Source organism: Fulmarus glacialis, unplaced genomic scaffold (genome assembly GCF_000690835.1).
Source record: "Fulmarus glacialis isolate BGI_N327 unplaced genomic scaffold, ASM69083v1 scaffold13414, whole genome shotgun sequence".
Classification (NCBI taxonomy): Eukaryota; Metazoa; Chordata; class Aves; order Procellariiformes; family Procellariidae; genus Fulmarus; species Fulmarus glacialis.
In genome coordinates this window covers 284-15,224 of record NW_009210010.1, presented here as the reverse complement: position 1 = coordinate 15,224, position 14,941 = coordinate 284, and the positions used below count along the sequence as shown (strand labels likewise).

At 36.7% G+C, this 14,941-nt stretch overlaps 1 protein-coding gene across 1 annotated transcript in view; it reads right to left on the bottom strand.

Moving 5' to 3' along the window:
• The window catches only part of SWT1 (SWT1 RNA endoribonuclease homolog (S. cerevisiae)), a 35,391-nt gene extending 20,787 nt beyond the window's left edge, over positions 1 to 14,604 (bottom strand). Inside the window, exons 1-12 of the mRNA XM_009577032.1 lie at positions 14,539 to 14,604; positions 11,066 to 11,124; positions 8,897 to 9,647; positions 7,484 to 7,549; positions 7,303 to 7,359; positions 6,539 to 6,668; positions 6,301 to 6,402; positions 4,544 to 4,732; positions 3,835 to 3,928; positions 2,887 to 3,023; positions 1,913 to 2,064; positions 379 to 517 (exon numbers count right to left, since the gene is read on the bottom strand). Coding sequence (XP_009575327.1) covers positions 379 to 517; positions 1,913 to 2,064; positions 2,887 to 3,023; positions 3,835 to 3,928; positions 4,544 to 4,732; positions 6,301 to 6,402; positions 6,539 to 6,668; positions 7,303 to 7,359; positions 7,484 to 7,549; positions 8,897 to 9,647; positions 11,066 to 11,124; positions 14,539 to 14,604 — 1,942 coding nt within the window. The remainder of the gene's footprint in view (positions 1 to 378; positions 518 to 1,912; positions 2,065 to 2,886; positions 3,024 to 3,834; positions 3,929 to 4,543; positions 4,733 to 6,300; positions 6,403 to 6,538; positions 6,669 to 7,302; positions 7,360 to 7,483; positions 7,550 to 8,896; positions 9,648 to 11,065; positions 11,125 to 14,538) is intronic.
• Between the last annotated feature and the right edge of the window lie 337 nt (positions 14,605 to 14,941).

The following is a 14,941-nucleotide window of genomic DNA, read 5'->3' as shown; positions in this document are numbered from 1 at the left end:
CAGAGCCTGGACAGACTTGATCTTGGCACAAGCCTTCTTTTTTTCTTTCTTTTTTTTCTTTTTTTTTTTTTTAATATGTTATTCATAGCTCATCAATTTCAGTTCGATTCTGGCTTTAAGGCTACAAAAACAGTGTTGGGATTTTGTCACCCATCTGGGGAATAAATTGTGGATCAATACAAAAGTAGGTAAGACTGTCCAAGGTATGGCTCTGTTTGGATAATCTTCAATTTAAAAACAAAAGCAGGAGAGGATGGAACATTATTATTTAAACATACAGAATACGTGTCTTTTCAAAGTATCTACTTCTGTAATGACTAAAACCAGAACAGTGAGGTTTTTTACAAATTTACAATTAATGTTCTCAGAGATTCTTACCTGTACAAAGGTGTTTATAGAGACATTCAATGGTTGAAAGCAAACTCCTTGGCACAACATAACCAAAAACAGCCATCCAGTGTTTTTTATAACACTTCAGCAAGTTTGCCAACGTCCATGGTGGCTTCAGATACAGTATCTGAAAGATAGTATGTTATAAATTCAAAGGCTGATTTTCATATAGACATATTCCTATACATTTCACAACTGCTGTATTCTTCAATAATGTTATGATTTGTGCTTGCTGAAGTAGAATTTCAATTATTCCTCAGAAATAAGGCCATATTCAGATTTAACAAGTTTATTGAAAAAGATTTGATTCAGCAGCATCATAGGTTAAACAGTGATGCTCATGTAGAAGCATTCAATGTACAATCATTTTCATGATTTTTGGTTCCCCTTTCCTCAAACGCTCCAAGTACTCTTGAGTTATCTCTTAAAAGTGATTTACTGTGTTACTTGTGTACAAAAGCCAGAACAACAGTAAATATGCCTTTGATTTTCTAGTATTGTTAAAAAAGTAAAAATAAACACACCTTTCCTAGCTGTGACTATATATACATGAAGTAATATATGCATATTGCAATAAAATTGAAATTTATTACTACCCAGTGAAACCAGAGTTTGAAAAGATATTAACAGAAATCAACTTAGTCAGAAGTGCCTAAAAGCTTAACAACTGATCAAAACTCTATCTTGTGGAACAACAGTCATGCCATGCAAACTTTTTTTTTTTTTTAAAAGCCACAGAGGCTTATCTGCAATATATTTAAACTTCTAACTAGCCCCTACCAGCTATAAAATGGTATCTAAACCAAAGCATGGATAATCTAAAGTGCCTTGTACATGCATATTTATTTTCTGTTAACAATACTTTCGAAAGAGTGAGTGTTTGGAGGGTCTTGTTAACACCCTTGTAATTCTGTGTCTGTGTGGTAACCGATTTAGCTGTGAACAATTTTATCTGCATATTTATTTTCTGTTAACAATACTTTTGAAAGAGTGAGTGTTTGGAGGGTCTCGTTAACACCCTTGTAATTCTGTATCTGTGTGGTAACCAATTTAGCTGTCAACAATTTTATTCACATGGTATCTAAAAACATCTGTTCTGATGGGGAAGAAGTGCCTGCAACAACAGTGCCTCGATATTATATAAAATGTGATGGAATGATTTCTTGAAGGACATATTTACAATGCAGTGATTTAACCATACTAGAAAAGCCAAAATAGAAATTTAATGCAACTAATAAAAAGAGTTCCGAAAATTCACACTGAACAGCTAACATCTCTGTTACCGTATATTAAAAGACTATTAAAATACTGCACAGTCATTACTGGTTAAATAGAATAATCTCGTTATAAAATGAAATAGTAAAACTGAACACTGAACTGTTCACTGTCAGTGAACTGTTACGTTAGTGAACTAGATGGCTTGTCTGTCTGGCTTAGCACAGGTACTAACATCATTAAAATACCAAGGACATTTAAACCTCTTAACACTTGAAATATCAAGAAAGATGACATGAGAAACCACCTCCATCCATAGGTTTCCAAATGCAATTTTCATTTCAGTCTCCAAAATACAAGATAAAGCTTCTCCTAAGTTCTTTTCAAGGTCTGGAAGTGTATTTGGGAATCGCGCAGTAAGACTAGCATCACCTCTTTCTGTCTTCTCGAATTCTGTATCTGTCAAACCAATGATAATAAAAGGTACTTATTGCAACTGTTTCTATATCTAATTTACGTTGATAGTACACAAACAACTTGTTCCCATAAACAAAGACAGACTGCACTTCATGTTATAAAGCAGATGGGCTACATCTAATGAGGTTTCAAGTATTTCTAGTTATACCCACTTGTACTGTGGGTATTTTTAATTATGAGCTACTAACCAAGAACATTAATTTCCCCAGAGCATTATTAATTTGTGATCTTACTCCACATTTCTTTTTTCCTTAAATAACTTACATTATATACAGCCAGTGGGGTTATCAGCAAGTATAAGAAGATCACTCCTTAATACCGTAAGCTATATTTGTATCTTTGGAAAAATGAACAACTCAAGAATCAAGTTCTACTGTTTGGGATGAAGGTAAAGATATTGGCATACAATGTAAGGAGTGATCTTAGCATACTGAATTTTACAACCACTAAGAATAGGACCCAAACTGGCTCAACTGGAAAAACCTCTTTTCAGTCCTAAAAAGTTCAGGACACCTTTTAAATAACTAGAGACACAGAAAATTCATGCTGTGTTTTTTCTATAAAACAGAAATATTTGAATTTCCTAGAACTCCAAGAGACACATGTTTTAATAAAGGTCTCAAACTTTCAGAAAACCCTTTACCTTTGAAAATAAAAAATCTACCCCAAACAAAAAGCACTCCTAAGGATTCAAAGTATATGAAAACTGAAGTTACAGTAGAAACTATTCTCCCTCTCCTACACAGATTATCATGTGTCTCAAAAACCAGCATATGTATGTACGTGCACATTAAACAAACTTACCACCTTTTGACTGTTGCAGCTCAACACAGTTCTGGTGCCTGTTCACATTCAGATTCTGTAGAGCAGTAACCAAATCAGCTTTGCAGAATGCCTTGACCTCACTCACAATGGCTTTATTACATAAATTTTTATCATCCCTAGGAGAAGAGAATTAATTGTTGACATAAAACTGACATTACTACATAGTAAGTAGTAAAAGCAACACACTGAAAAAATTGTCTTTGGTAAGCTTATTTTGTGAACTTCATTATATACAAAGTTTCTTTCCCAAGCAATTAGAAGCAGTTCAAAAAATTAAACCAGAAAAATTAACTAAAGCAGCTATTCTTAAAAAATTAGAAACATACTGAAAAATGTTTTGGGCTCTAGGTTTGCTTTAAGAAAAAAACACCTATAAATACTACAGCAATAATGCCTAATTGCTACGATCTCAGAATGCAAACAAGGCAATAATTCTAAGACAGTAATATCTGATTCCATTGCTACAATAAATTCTCTTTTTTGACACTCTTTTTTACTGATCTACTGGCCAAATCATTGTCCCAGATGCCCAGATGTTTATCACTGATCCCAACCAGGTGAGCAAAAACAAAGTATCTAACTGGATCTCAATCATTAATACAAATATTTTTTCTATTTTGTAACTCCAGTAATATTTTTTCTGAGAAATCAGAATAAAATCTTGGAAAGCTACGCTTTAGAAAGCTTTAAAATTGAATATTGAGTAAACTTAATTCTACTTCAGGCCTCAAGAACATGAAGGTGATTAAGTCTACAATCTTTGTGTTTTATTATATCCTTGTACTCTAGCTTTTAAGAGGGTGATTGCTCTTCAAAAAGCTTACTTCAGAAACAGCTCTTCATTTTAAGATGTGATTTGAAATTAGTGCATTTGGCATAAGACTAACTTACATCTCGTAAGAGACCTAAAACCACACAGGAACTCACGTGCAGAGTATGACAACAGCTTGAGGGAAGAGGTTCTGATACTGCAGACAACATTGCAAAACGCGATCGTCATTGTTCTCGTCACTCAGGCCATCTGCAAATTTAGTTAAGACAGTGCTGACATGTTCAGAAGTAACTCAACGTAAGAAATACTTCAGTGTAGTCATGGTACTGTTTTTAAATTTAATACTCCCCAAACAAGGACAGCGAAGTGTAATCTAAACACAAATCTGAACTTTGAATTCTTAGGTACTACTCCACTCAAAACTGCTCTGGTTTTGACAGAAAACGTTGTGAGCCACACGTAAATTTGAGTATGTTGGATTTTGTGATGACCGAGTCAAAAGCAAAAGCACACAACATCTACTTAGCCCATAGGTAAAAGTAACGAGATGAATTTTCATTAAGTAATCCCCCACTTACCAACAGATGTAGCTAAAAGTAAGAAAAAACTGATAAAACAATAGTGAACAAAGCACTAATCTGAATAAGGTATTTGCATACTACAGCCTTGGATATGCTCTGAAGGCTGCTGTAAGCTATTAGCTTAACAAACTTAATTTGTTTAATTAACAAACCGCAGAGTGAAGACTGTATTAAACTCAAAATTTAGTGCTAGGGTATTAAACTCAAAATTTAGTGCTAGGGTTCACACTAAGTGAACTGCAAGGATTAAGTACCCAAAACAGATCGATTGCACATATATTACATATTTTTTGAGAAGCAAGCTGCATGGATTGCCCCCACAATCTTGAATCTTGGTTTTTGAGACACATGTAGATGAACTGGACTGCAGGGATAGCTTTGTCCCGAACATGCTGCAACATCTTCCCCTTCTTCAAGTTGTCCAACTCCTGTAGAACGACCCAGGGAATTATTAATGCAAGTCTGCCAACGCCTAGAAGGAAAAAAAAACACCCCACAATGGAAAAACAAAGACGTTTTGAAGAACCACGCAAACTACTACAGATAACTTCTAATTCAAACATCGTATTTATGCGAGTTCACATTTATCTTTTTGCCAGTAGTTCTCATATTCCATGCTCAAGAATATCTAGCATTAAAAACCGAACAACTGAAAAAAGCCAAGTTCCCTCTTTCTAATCTAACCTCAAACTGGCACTACATTAGTTACATGTAAAAATGACAGTATTAGGCAAACAAAAGGAAGATACAATTTTAATCAACAGAATACTTTGACAACAGTGTGTAGCAATATTATAAAATATATTTGCAGCAATTATCATCTCACTGTAAGATGTTAAAGCAAGGTGACAGCAGCTGAAATAATAGGCTGAAAATACCTGAATGACCACAACAGTCACTGTGCCAAAACAATCATCAAATAAAAGGTGCAATGGTTTGTGCTAATTGCCAACCAGCATTCCTAAGCCAGAAACAGGAAGTATGGATACTGGACCATGGTTCTATTTGTATGTAAGCACGATCTGAACTTTAAAACTATTATGTATGAAATACATGGTAAATCAGAAATTTAATGACTGTTCTGTTGGTCCACCCACAACAAATACTTCAACTGTTTTCTTTCTCATTCACATTATAAGAATACAATTTTGAAAAAATACATTAATATCCACCTGCTTTGTAATAAATAGGTCAGAAATCAGCAACCTTCTGAACATAATGGGTCTGGTGCAGGACCAGAAATTGGGAGCTGCAATATTCTAAAAGAGGCATCCCAGTGTACACAGTGCAACACCATTCCCGATATGGGAAAGAGAAATACAGCCTGACACACTCTTGAAAATTACTCAGGCCCTTATTAAAGTTATTTCCCAGGTGGCCGGAATAAGTGTATTCATTAGCTGAAAACACCAAGGCATCCTAAGTATTCTGATAGATTCCAAATATGTCTACCAACAACTGACACGCACGATCCTAATCCTGCTAACATTAAATTGCTAAAAGCTTCACAACATATTAAAGCCAAACATTAAAGCGAGGGTCTGCAGTGTGAATTCCTGAGAAATTGCTCGCACATGTCATGAATTCTGTGACCTTTACCAAGACAGAAATAAAGCACTGACCGACTGCTTGTCAGATTTTAAATGTTTTTATATTTCTAGAAAAAAAAATGCTAAAAAGAGAGTAGAAAACATCGTTACCACTAGTAATGGATTAAATGTTTAAAAGTATGTTCTTACAATAAGTAAGATTTATTTACTTCTAAGAATTCAGGTACATTCCTGGGAACGTCGACCATGATTCTCTGTAGGTACATAGGTCTAAACATAGTAGGTTCTACTTTCATAGCTGAACTTTCCTTAAGAGGCAGCCTATTTGGGTTCACAGAACCAGCCTTTAACTGTGAGCCTTCTGCCTCTATATGAAACCTGCTGTCTTTTTAAGGAGCCCAGGTTTGTTTTTCTGCACGTAGCCTGAAGTTCTTACAACATCTGTTTTTTCTTAAAATGTCTTATTGATCACCACCATGTATTCACATACCTGGTATATCCTCAGATTTCAGGGATCTGACAAACTCAAGGTGACTAATCATTATATTTGTGTCAATCACCACTAGTATGTTCAGTCCAGAAGTAAAAGCCTCTGGGGGAAAAAAGAGAAAGTTAAAAAAAAAAAGGCAGTTGTGAAAAAATCAGTTGAGTACTCTCTACTCAGACCATTAACTGACTGTAGTAACCAGCTGCAAGTAGATACCAAAGAACATCAAATCATGACGTACCAGCAGAAATATTTAAATCCTGTTCTGGAAGATCTATTTCCATACTTGTAAGTTCTCCACAAGTCTGTACTACAGAGAGCGCCATCCTCTTCTGAACACGAGCAACATGCAAATCTTCAACTATCTGCATCTACAATGAAAAAAATTTGCACATATGAAATCAATTGTAAGTAATCACTTATGAATCATTCCCGAAAAAGATACTTTCGCATTAACTCTGTTGCGTTAAAACGGACTAAAAATGAAGCATGAAAAATTTTATGTTGGTACGGCAAATGTAAAGCCATGAGAACCTTCTGCACATCCTCCACTATAAGAAGTCCACAAAAGACATCCAAAAAACGGCCTAGAAGGAAGATTTGTTTATGACCTTTCCATCTGGTACCGAAACACTTTGTTCCATTTTTTGCTACATAGACTGCAAGTTTCCTGACAAGTGTTTCTTAAAAAAATATGTCTCTTTTCCAACTTGAAAGTTAGAGGATGGAAAATGAGATAGCTACAGCATGTAAGCAACTATGAAGGCCCCCTACGTTGCAGAGAATAACAGAAAGGCAATCTTTCTATCTCAGAAAGTTCCTTACTAGTAGTACTTTAGCAAGTTTGTTTAGTATTTGAAAAAAATGCTCCACATTTTTTGAAGTGTAGATCATAAGCCAACAATGCAAAATACTAGGAAAGGTCATGGAATTGTCCAGCTACACAACCTCGGTGCCATGAGTTTTTAATACAACTTAGAAGTGTTAAATTAAAGCATTACTAACCTCTTGGTCTGTTTCTGGGTTCTGACTGTCTTGAATGGGTGGAAAGACTTCAAAGGTCTGTAGGAAGAATTAAAAAACCATACCAACACCACAAATGTCAAGGAAGACTGAGCAACAAGTAATCCCCATATCAAGAGTTTTGGAATACAGCTCTTCAGTGTTAAACAAGTACATCACTAACCTTTTGGACAGACTTTATGTCCTCGCCTTCTTGGTAGGAGTCAGATGTGCACGGGACCTCAAAATTCTAGAAACAAGTAGGCACGGAAGTAGAACATGTATCAGTCTTTTAGAGTGCTTTTTAGAGAACGCTGAATATTCCCAAGTGAATTGAATAGGTAACATAAAACATATTTTCGACATCCATGATGAAGCATCTACAGTATAATTTCAAAAGGGCTTAGAAGGATGGCTTTCTTTTAAAATAAATACAGTGGTCTACACAGTAAGTCTGTTTTTCCAATCTCTTGTGAGTTTGTGACTATGTTATTCTTACTCTGGGCTTCCCAGTACAAGACGGACATGAATTTAATGGAGTGAACTGAGCAAAGGGTCACCAAGATGATTAAAGGACTGGGGCATGTCATACAAGAGGCTGAAAGAGCTGGATTGTTTGGCCTGGAGAAGAGAAGGGGGAAATCTTATCAATGTCTATAAATACCTGATGGGAGGGTGTAAAGAAGATGGAACCAGACTCTTAGCCATGCCCAATGCCAGGACAAGAAGCAATGGGCACAAACTGAAACACAGCAAATTCCATCTGAACATAAAACCCCCCACTTTTTTACAGTGAAGGTGCTTGAACAGGCTGCCCAGAGAGGTTGTGAATATCCTTAGAGATATTCAAAACCTGACTGGACACAGTCCTGGGCAACCTGCTCTAACCCTGCTTGAGCAAGGGGGCTGGACTAGACGATCTCCAGAGGTGCCTTCCAACCTCAATGATTCCGTAATTCTATGTAATTACTATCTTTGCGTATACACAAAATGATCGCGCTACCATAATGTGAACTGAAATCATGTTGCTAGGCACATTAACGAGAACAACAACAACAAAGTAACTACACTCAAGATAAAGTTGAGGTGCAGAGCCAAACACAAGCTAGGACTTAGAAACAAACCGATCACAGCCAAACGTGAAGTTCTGCAGGAAACGTACAAATTTAGTCCTAGATCTACAACAAGTTCTCCTGGCACCACTTTGCCAGCAATGAGCACCTGTTTGGCAGGCAAGTTTTCATCGGTTCAGTTTATTCATTCAAAAAATGATACAACCATGTCAGCTCAAAAAAAATTCTATTGACTTATACCTAAATTGAAGTATTCCACACCCCCAGCAGCAAAGTAAAGCTATGAAAACATATGTGCAGACACAGTCCTAATGGCAAGACCTTTATTCTTCTACTTTGTTTAACCACTTAGCAGAGCAGAGAAACATGGTTTACATTTGGATCAGAAAAATCCAACCAGTTAGCTACGAAATCCTGTTTTGAAATCTGTAAGAAGACAGTCTGCTTATATAAAAACTGCCTATCATTCAGAAACTAGCCTGAAACATCTACCTGCATAATACAAAGAATTGGGTTCTCATTACCTGCTTAAAACATAATGCTGTGGCTTCAAAGTCCCTTTCTTCCGTCCCTGAATTACCAGTAGCTTTATCAGAATCAGCATCCTGTTTTTTCCGTTTACAAGAGTCCCATCGTTGTGGTGTTTCAACTGAATAGCGTGATGGTGTATGTTTATTCACATGCCGTTTTTTCTTAGAAAACTCCTTATATTCTTCTTCATACTCTTCTTCCCAAGTCCTAGACAATGTATTTGGCTTCTTAGTGAAAGCCCTATCATCATGCAGAGTCCCTGCAGAGGTGTCAGATGGCTTTTTTGGAATTCTGATATCTTCACTCCGTGTTTTTGATCCCTCTGCCTTTTTATGTGGTACATAATCGCACGCAGATGACTTAAATTTTTCCAACATAGTTTGTTCTGCTTTTAACTTCAGTTTGCAGAGTTCAGCTTTCTCTGTCTTCTTCTTCAGTGCCTTGTCCCTCTGAACTGCAAAGCTATGCCAGAGTCTTTTTCCTTCTGTTCCACCAAAATTACTTTTGTTAAAACTTTCCCTGCTAGCAGTCACTACATCAGGAGTGCGTGTACTTTTTCCATGTTTAACTTCTTTGGCTTTAAATTGGATAACTATTCTCTTTTGCTTTTCAGTTTGGATTAAAGAATTGTCTGTGGTTTTGCTTCTATTTGGAGATTCTCCTTGGGATCTTCCATCAGTGCCATGAGAAATATTAGAACTTTGGTCTTGCTTCTTCTCTTGCCCATCTTTCTCTATTTTGAATCTATAGAAAAGTTACAAAAAAGTTATGTAATCTAGCTCAGTTAATATAAAAGAACAAAAAAAAAAAGCCTGCACTTCATTTAGGCAGTTACAGCTAAGTATTTATGAGTACCAGTTGGTATGTTCTTAAATATGAACTTGCAGCAACATTTGTCCTTTGAAATAGTTTGATACAGCATTTTTAGTATTTACATTTTTCCTAGCTGTACAGCTATTTTAGCTTACAAAACTGAGAAAAAGCTTTTTCTGCATTCACTATCTATTGGTTTGAGAGATGCCCTACAAAGTCTAGCTTCATCTTACCACACAGATAAGTTTTAACAGCAGTTTAATGATATATCAGGTGTGTCACCCTAAAATTCGAGTGTGCAGCAGTTCAGCTTGGTCGCACAGTGCCAAACACCGCACAGCTTTCATTTATCATACACCAGGTTTAAAATATCCAGCGAAACTTTCTACCCTACTCTGTAATAGTATTGTCAAAAACCTTGGGGAGGTAAAGGCCATTTGAGAAACTCACGTAGGACAGGTAACTTAAATGCACTGACTGGCATCCAACTTCTGACTTAGGAGACCCCTAACTGGTTCTTAGAAGCTGGAAGGGTGTACAACAGGAAAAATAATTTTGTACTGGTCTTGTTTCACATGCTCCTTCCAATGCAAGCCTGCTGGCCACTGTCAGGGACGGTGTACTGGACTAGACTGAGTTTTGGTATGAACGTAGTTACTGTTTTATGGTTATATCATACTAACAAACAGTGCTTAACAGCATGTACACATGCAGCTAAATATCCTACAACTAACAACTCCAGAAACAGAGAAACTCCAACAAGATTTTGCCATGATTAAGAAACAATCCAAATCTTTTCCCTCTCAGGATTCATGAGAACATTCTCACTTTATATGAAGTAGTTTTCAACACTGTTTACGTTTGCTACACTCAAGATGAAAGACTGCTTTCATTGCCTTGGAATCAATTACTTCAAGCATCAGGAGAAATCAATGGTTTCAGGACTACAGGAATCTATTAAAAGTACTAAGTTCCCTACAGAACTACTCTCCAGCCTTTTTTTGCTAACAAAACATGTGCGATATGCAATACAGACCAACAAGGTAGTGCTCAAGACAAAAAAAATTGATTTTTTTATGACAGCAGTGTTGGAAGGATGTAATTCCTACCTTATTTGAAGTGTAGTAGCATACATTAGTTAAAAAAAATTCTGCACCCTTTCTTCTCGCTATCTCAAACTGCCCAGCTTAGACAGAATCCAGTCAATACAATGTCAACACTTCATCAGTTAAAATACCGTATTTTATTTGGTGAACAAGTCGAACAAAATTCTTAAATTCAGTATTAAAAAAAGTCTGTGATTGTTTTATTTTTAAGTAGTTACATTTAATGACAGAGTAAGAATTTACCTCCGAAATTCTGTCTCTCCTTTCATAGTATGGTTATAAGATCTCGTGTCTTCAGAGTTCTGAAAGAAGGAAAAAATCCAAGGGCTTACAGAGGGAAGGTTAACCTTAGAAGGTTAAAAAACCTTCATAAGATGGAACAAGCTATTATTTCATAGAGAGATTCACTATAATTTTGAATAAGTTAACCTTGAAAAAGGCAGCCACATACCTTGCTGTGATTTAGCATTTAGATTTTGTTGTATTTAAGAACAACACAAGGGGAAAAATTGAATGCGGCACACAGTCCTGGGTTATAAACAGAGAAAGCTCAACTAATTAAACACATTTAGAATTCATGTGTTTCATAAGCTTTACAAGTATATCAGTATGTAAACCACACATTTTTGTCTATTTATAAAAATGCTTAGGGAAAAGAAAGTTACTTGAAGACTGCTTCCAACTACCCCCTAGGTAAGGCCAAAGAGATGATATTTCTATGGGAGCTTTTTGTGCAGAAGAGATGTTCTTAATTCTCATCAGATTTACTGATTAGGTGGAACAGTGTGAAACTGCAGTTACGTAGGCCCGGTTGAGAGTCAAGATAGCCCTCAAACAAAAAACTTGAACAGACCTTGTTTCAAAAGCAGTTATATCACTGCTTGGCATATCTATATTGCAAGCTGCGTCGCATTCATGTTGCGGAATAACTGGAAGGCGACTGATCGGTTCAGAACAGAAAGCAGTTTATTATTGCAGCTACGGGAGAGAACAGAGAGCAGCAAAATGACAGACTCTGCTGATATAAACTCTACCCAAGGCAGTTAATTTTTATATACCTTTGGGTTATAGGACTCAGTTTTCCCAAAACTACAGCAGGGTGTAAGAAATTACAACAGAGAATGGTAACATATGGATTACTCCAGATGAGGTAGCTCCACAGCGTACATCCTTTTACAAATAATTCACTCCTTAAATAATTGGGTCTTGCTGACTCAGTGAGGCCATTAGTTCACTGCTGCAAAGATTTTCCTAACTAGAGAGGCCTGCAAAGGCCTATGAGGCCTTAGCTATTTTACTTCCACATTAGAAAGTGCTTTATTAAAAAATAAAAGGGTTGCAGAAATGAGTGGAGTCCTAATGAATTATGGAAATTTTGAGAATTTCTCCCTATGGTTGGTTCTGGAGTTGTAACAGCAGCAAAACCAATGAAATCATAACTTAGGAGGCTGTTAAAGGCTGCTGCCACTGAGAATCATATTGATGCAACTTGCTGCAGGAAGACCTGTTCAACTCACATATCGTAATCAAATCGGAATCAAAGCATTTTATTGATTTATTAACAACTCAATTAACTGGCAATCAGTGAACTACGCAGTCAGGATCAATACTAGCAATACAGCAGAAAAACTATAATAATAGACAATTACAAGATTATACCAGATCAGATGACTTCGTACCAGAAAGTTTTAAATTGCACACACCTACATGATACACTTTGGCACACACTCTCGTGCTGTTGAAGACGTGCTCCAGTCATGTGTGCAGCCGTACCACTTCCTACAAACTGCTAATGCACACGCTGGTGAGAAAGGCCCCCCACGAGGTCACGTACACAGCCCCGAGGTATGGGACCCTATGGCACGCCCCCCCATACTGTCACTCCAGCAGCTGGAATGCAGGCTACTGACAGCGTCGGGCAGCGAGGGTGCTCCACCGGGGTAAGTGGAGGTCGTGATGCCGCTGGGACAACCTCCAGCAGTATCAAGCCCAGGTTGACTGCTGCTCAGTTACTGCTCTCTCTCTTCAACGCCTATCCCCCTAGAGTTTTCATGATGTTTTTCGTATTTCTTTTCAACTTAGCTCCTCCCTTTCTCAAAAGTCTCTTGATAATTCCTTGATAATTTCACTTACTTCAGTCATCTTAAGCAAACTTTCTTACTGTTACTTTCCTCTTAGCATTATCAGTTTGGGGTAAATGTCCTCTTGGAGCAGACTGGTTTAGGTGTTCTGTTTACAATCCCATGGCTATCATATCACCTGGTGTTATCCAGGCCATGTTACCAAGAAGCAGCTGTGCCGGCTCCTCTAGACAGCTCTGTGTAAAGCTGTTCTAATTTATACTGTGACAAGTGTCCTTTCACTCATACTTATGGAATCTTATGCCAAACCACTAAAAGCCAACAGGCATAAAGTCTTCTGTGGTCATGCTTATACCACACAAAGGCCCCCCACAATCATGCGTAAACATGACTCTACTTAAATGGCTTACTCTCACCTGTAAGAGCTGAGGATACCTCTTATCCATACTGTGATCACGCTGAAGAAACACTTGCTACTATTCAGAGGTTTCCTTATCTTTTTGCTATTATTAGCGTGGGTTCTCACTGCTGCTTGTGCTGGTCAATGTCTGCATATAGCAATATTTAATGCTGTCTCAAACAGATTGAGGTCATGCAACAGTTAAAACTCCATATTCTTCAAATTGGTATAGGCATTAGCAATGGCAATACAGCTACAATGCAAGGTTTTAAGCCAAGTTTTTACCCTTTGTATTAGAGAAGTAAAAAAAAAAAACCCACCTTAGAATAAGTTAATGTTAAAAGACAAACTGAATAATAATAAGGAATTCAGGAGAAAAAAAATAGTTACAAATATTTGGCTTTGAACAACATTTTCTACATGAGCAAAAGGCTTCTAACAACTCAGTTTATAAGGCCATAATGTCATGCTTTTATAAACACTTCCAAACACTTTTTCAGACATTTATGATAAGACAGTTAAAAGCTCTCTTATTTCATATATATCTTACAAAATCCAAGGGAAAAAAATCTAGCAAACTTAAGTGTGGATTTATTAAACTACTGATTTATTGGATACATCTTACACTACTGGCAGAAAATAACTTCCCAGAAGGGGATACAAACAATAAAAACGAATGGGAAGCTACATACAAGCATGACCAGAAAGATGATCACCCCTATGGCACCTGCATTTTACAAGCGATTCAGTGAAAGCTTACTCACTAGATACAAATATGTACCAGAGTATACAAGAATTTTGGACATTGATTTATGTCTCAGTAGTTAAAAGGAAATATTTGAGAGTTGCTTGCTAAAATGCTGCAAAGTACAATTTGTGATTAATCAGAAAATTAAGATGTATGATCCAAGATAAAGAACAATCCAGGAAAACAGTAGTGGGTTTGGTAACAGTTTTAAGCTCAACTTTCCTCACCCAGGAAGATATACTAAAATAAAAGAAATCTCTTATTTTCTGATACCCGCAGTACTCGGCCTCTGGAGAAAAACGTAAGCTAGTTATCTGGCTAGAACTTGCAGTTATCTGACCAGTTCAACCCTCCTACTGTTCTTAATGACCCCACCTTTAAATTTGATTCATCCTTCTATCACAAGACTGCTAAATAATTCATGCTCTTCTCTTGAATGTGGGGGTTTGAATTAAAATAACGATAATACTAATACGGCTGTTCCTACTTTGTCATCCCGGCCATCCAAATAGTCTTCCTTTCCAGTCAATTTCTTCAGTTTCTTTTTAGACATCTTCCTAATTCCTGAGAAAAACAGAGTTGCTGTTATTATTTATTTCAAGTTTTTATTTCCAGCTGGTATAAAAAATAAATTTTAACTGCACAGAGAAAAAATACTCTAATACTCTTCTTTTGTTTTCTCATTACAGACCCACAGCAGATTTCAACAGGGTTAATTATTCACTTCTCACTACTAAGAGAACTTTACAGAAAAAAGGATGGCAATTACTTCACCATCTGCTCCAGAAACACGTTTTGTACCAGCAAACATACCAGACTAATAAGAGACAAACATCCTTTAACATTTAGTCATACACCCGTCAAGTTTTAAAGCAGTTCCAACTATATAA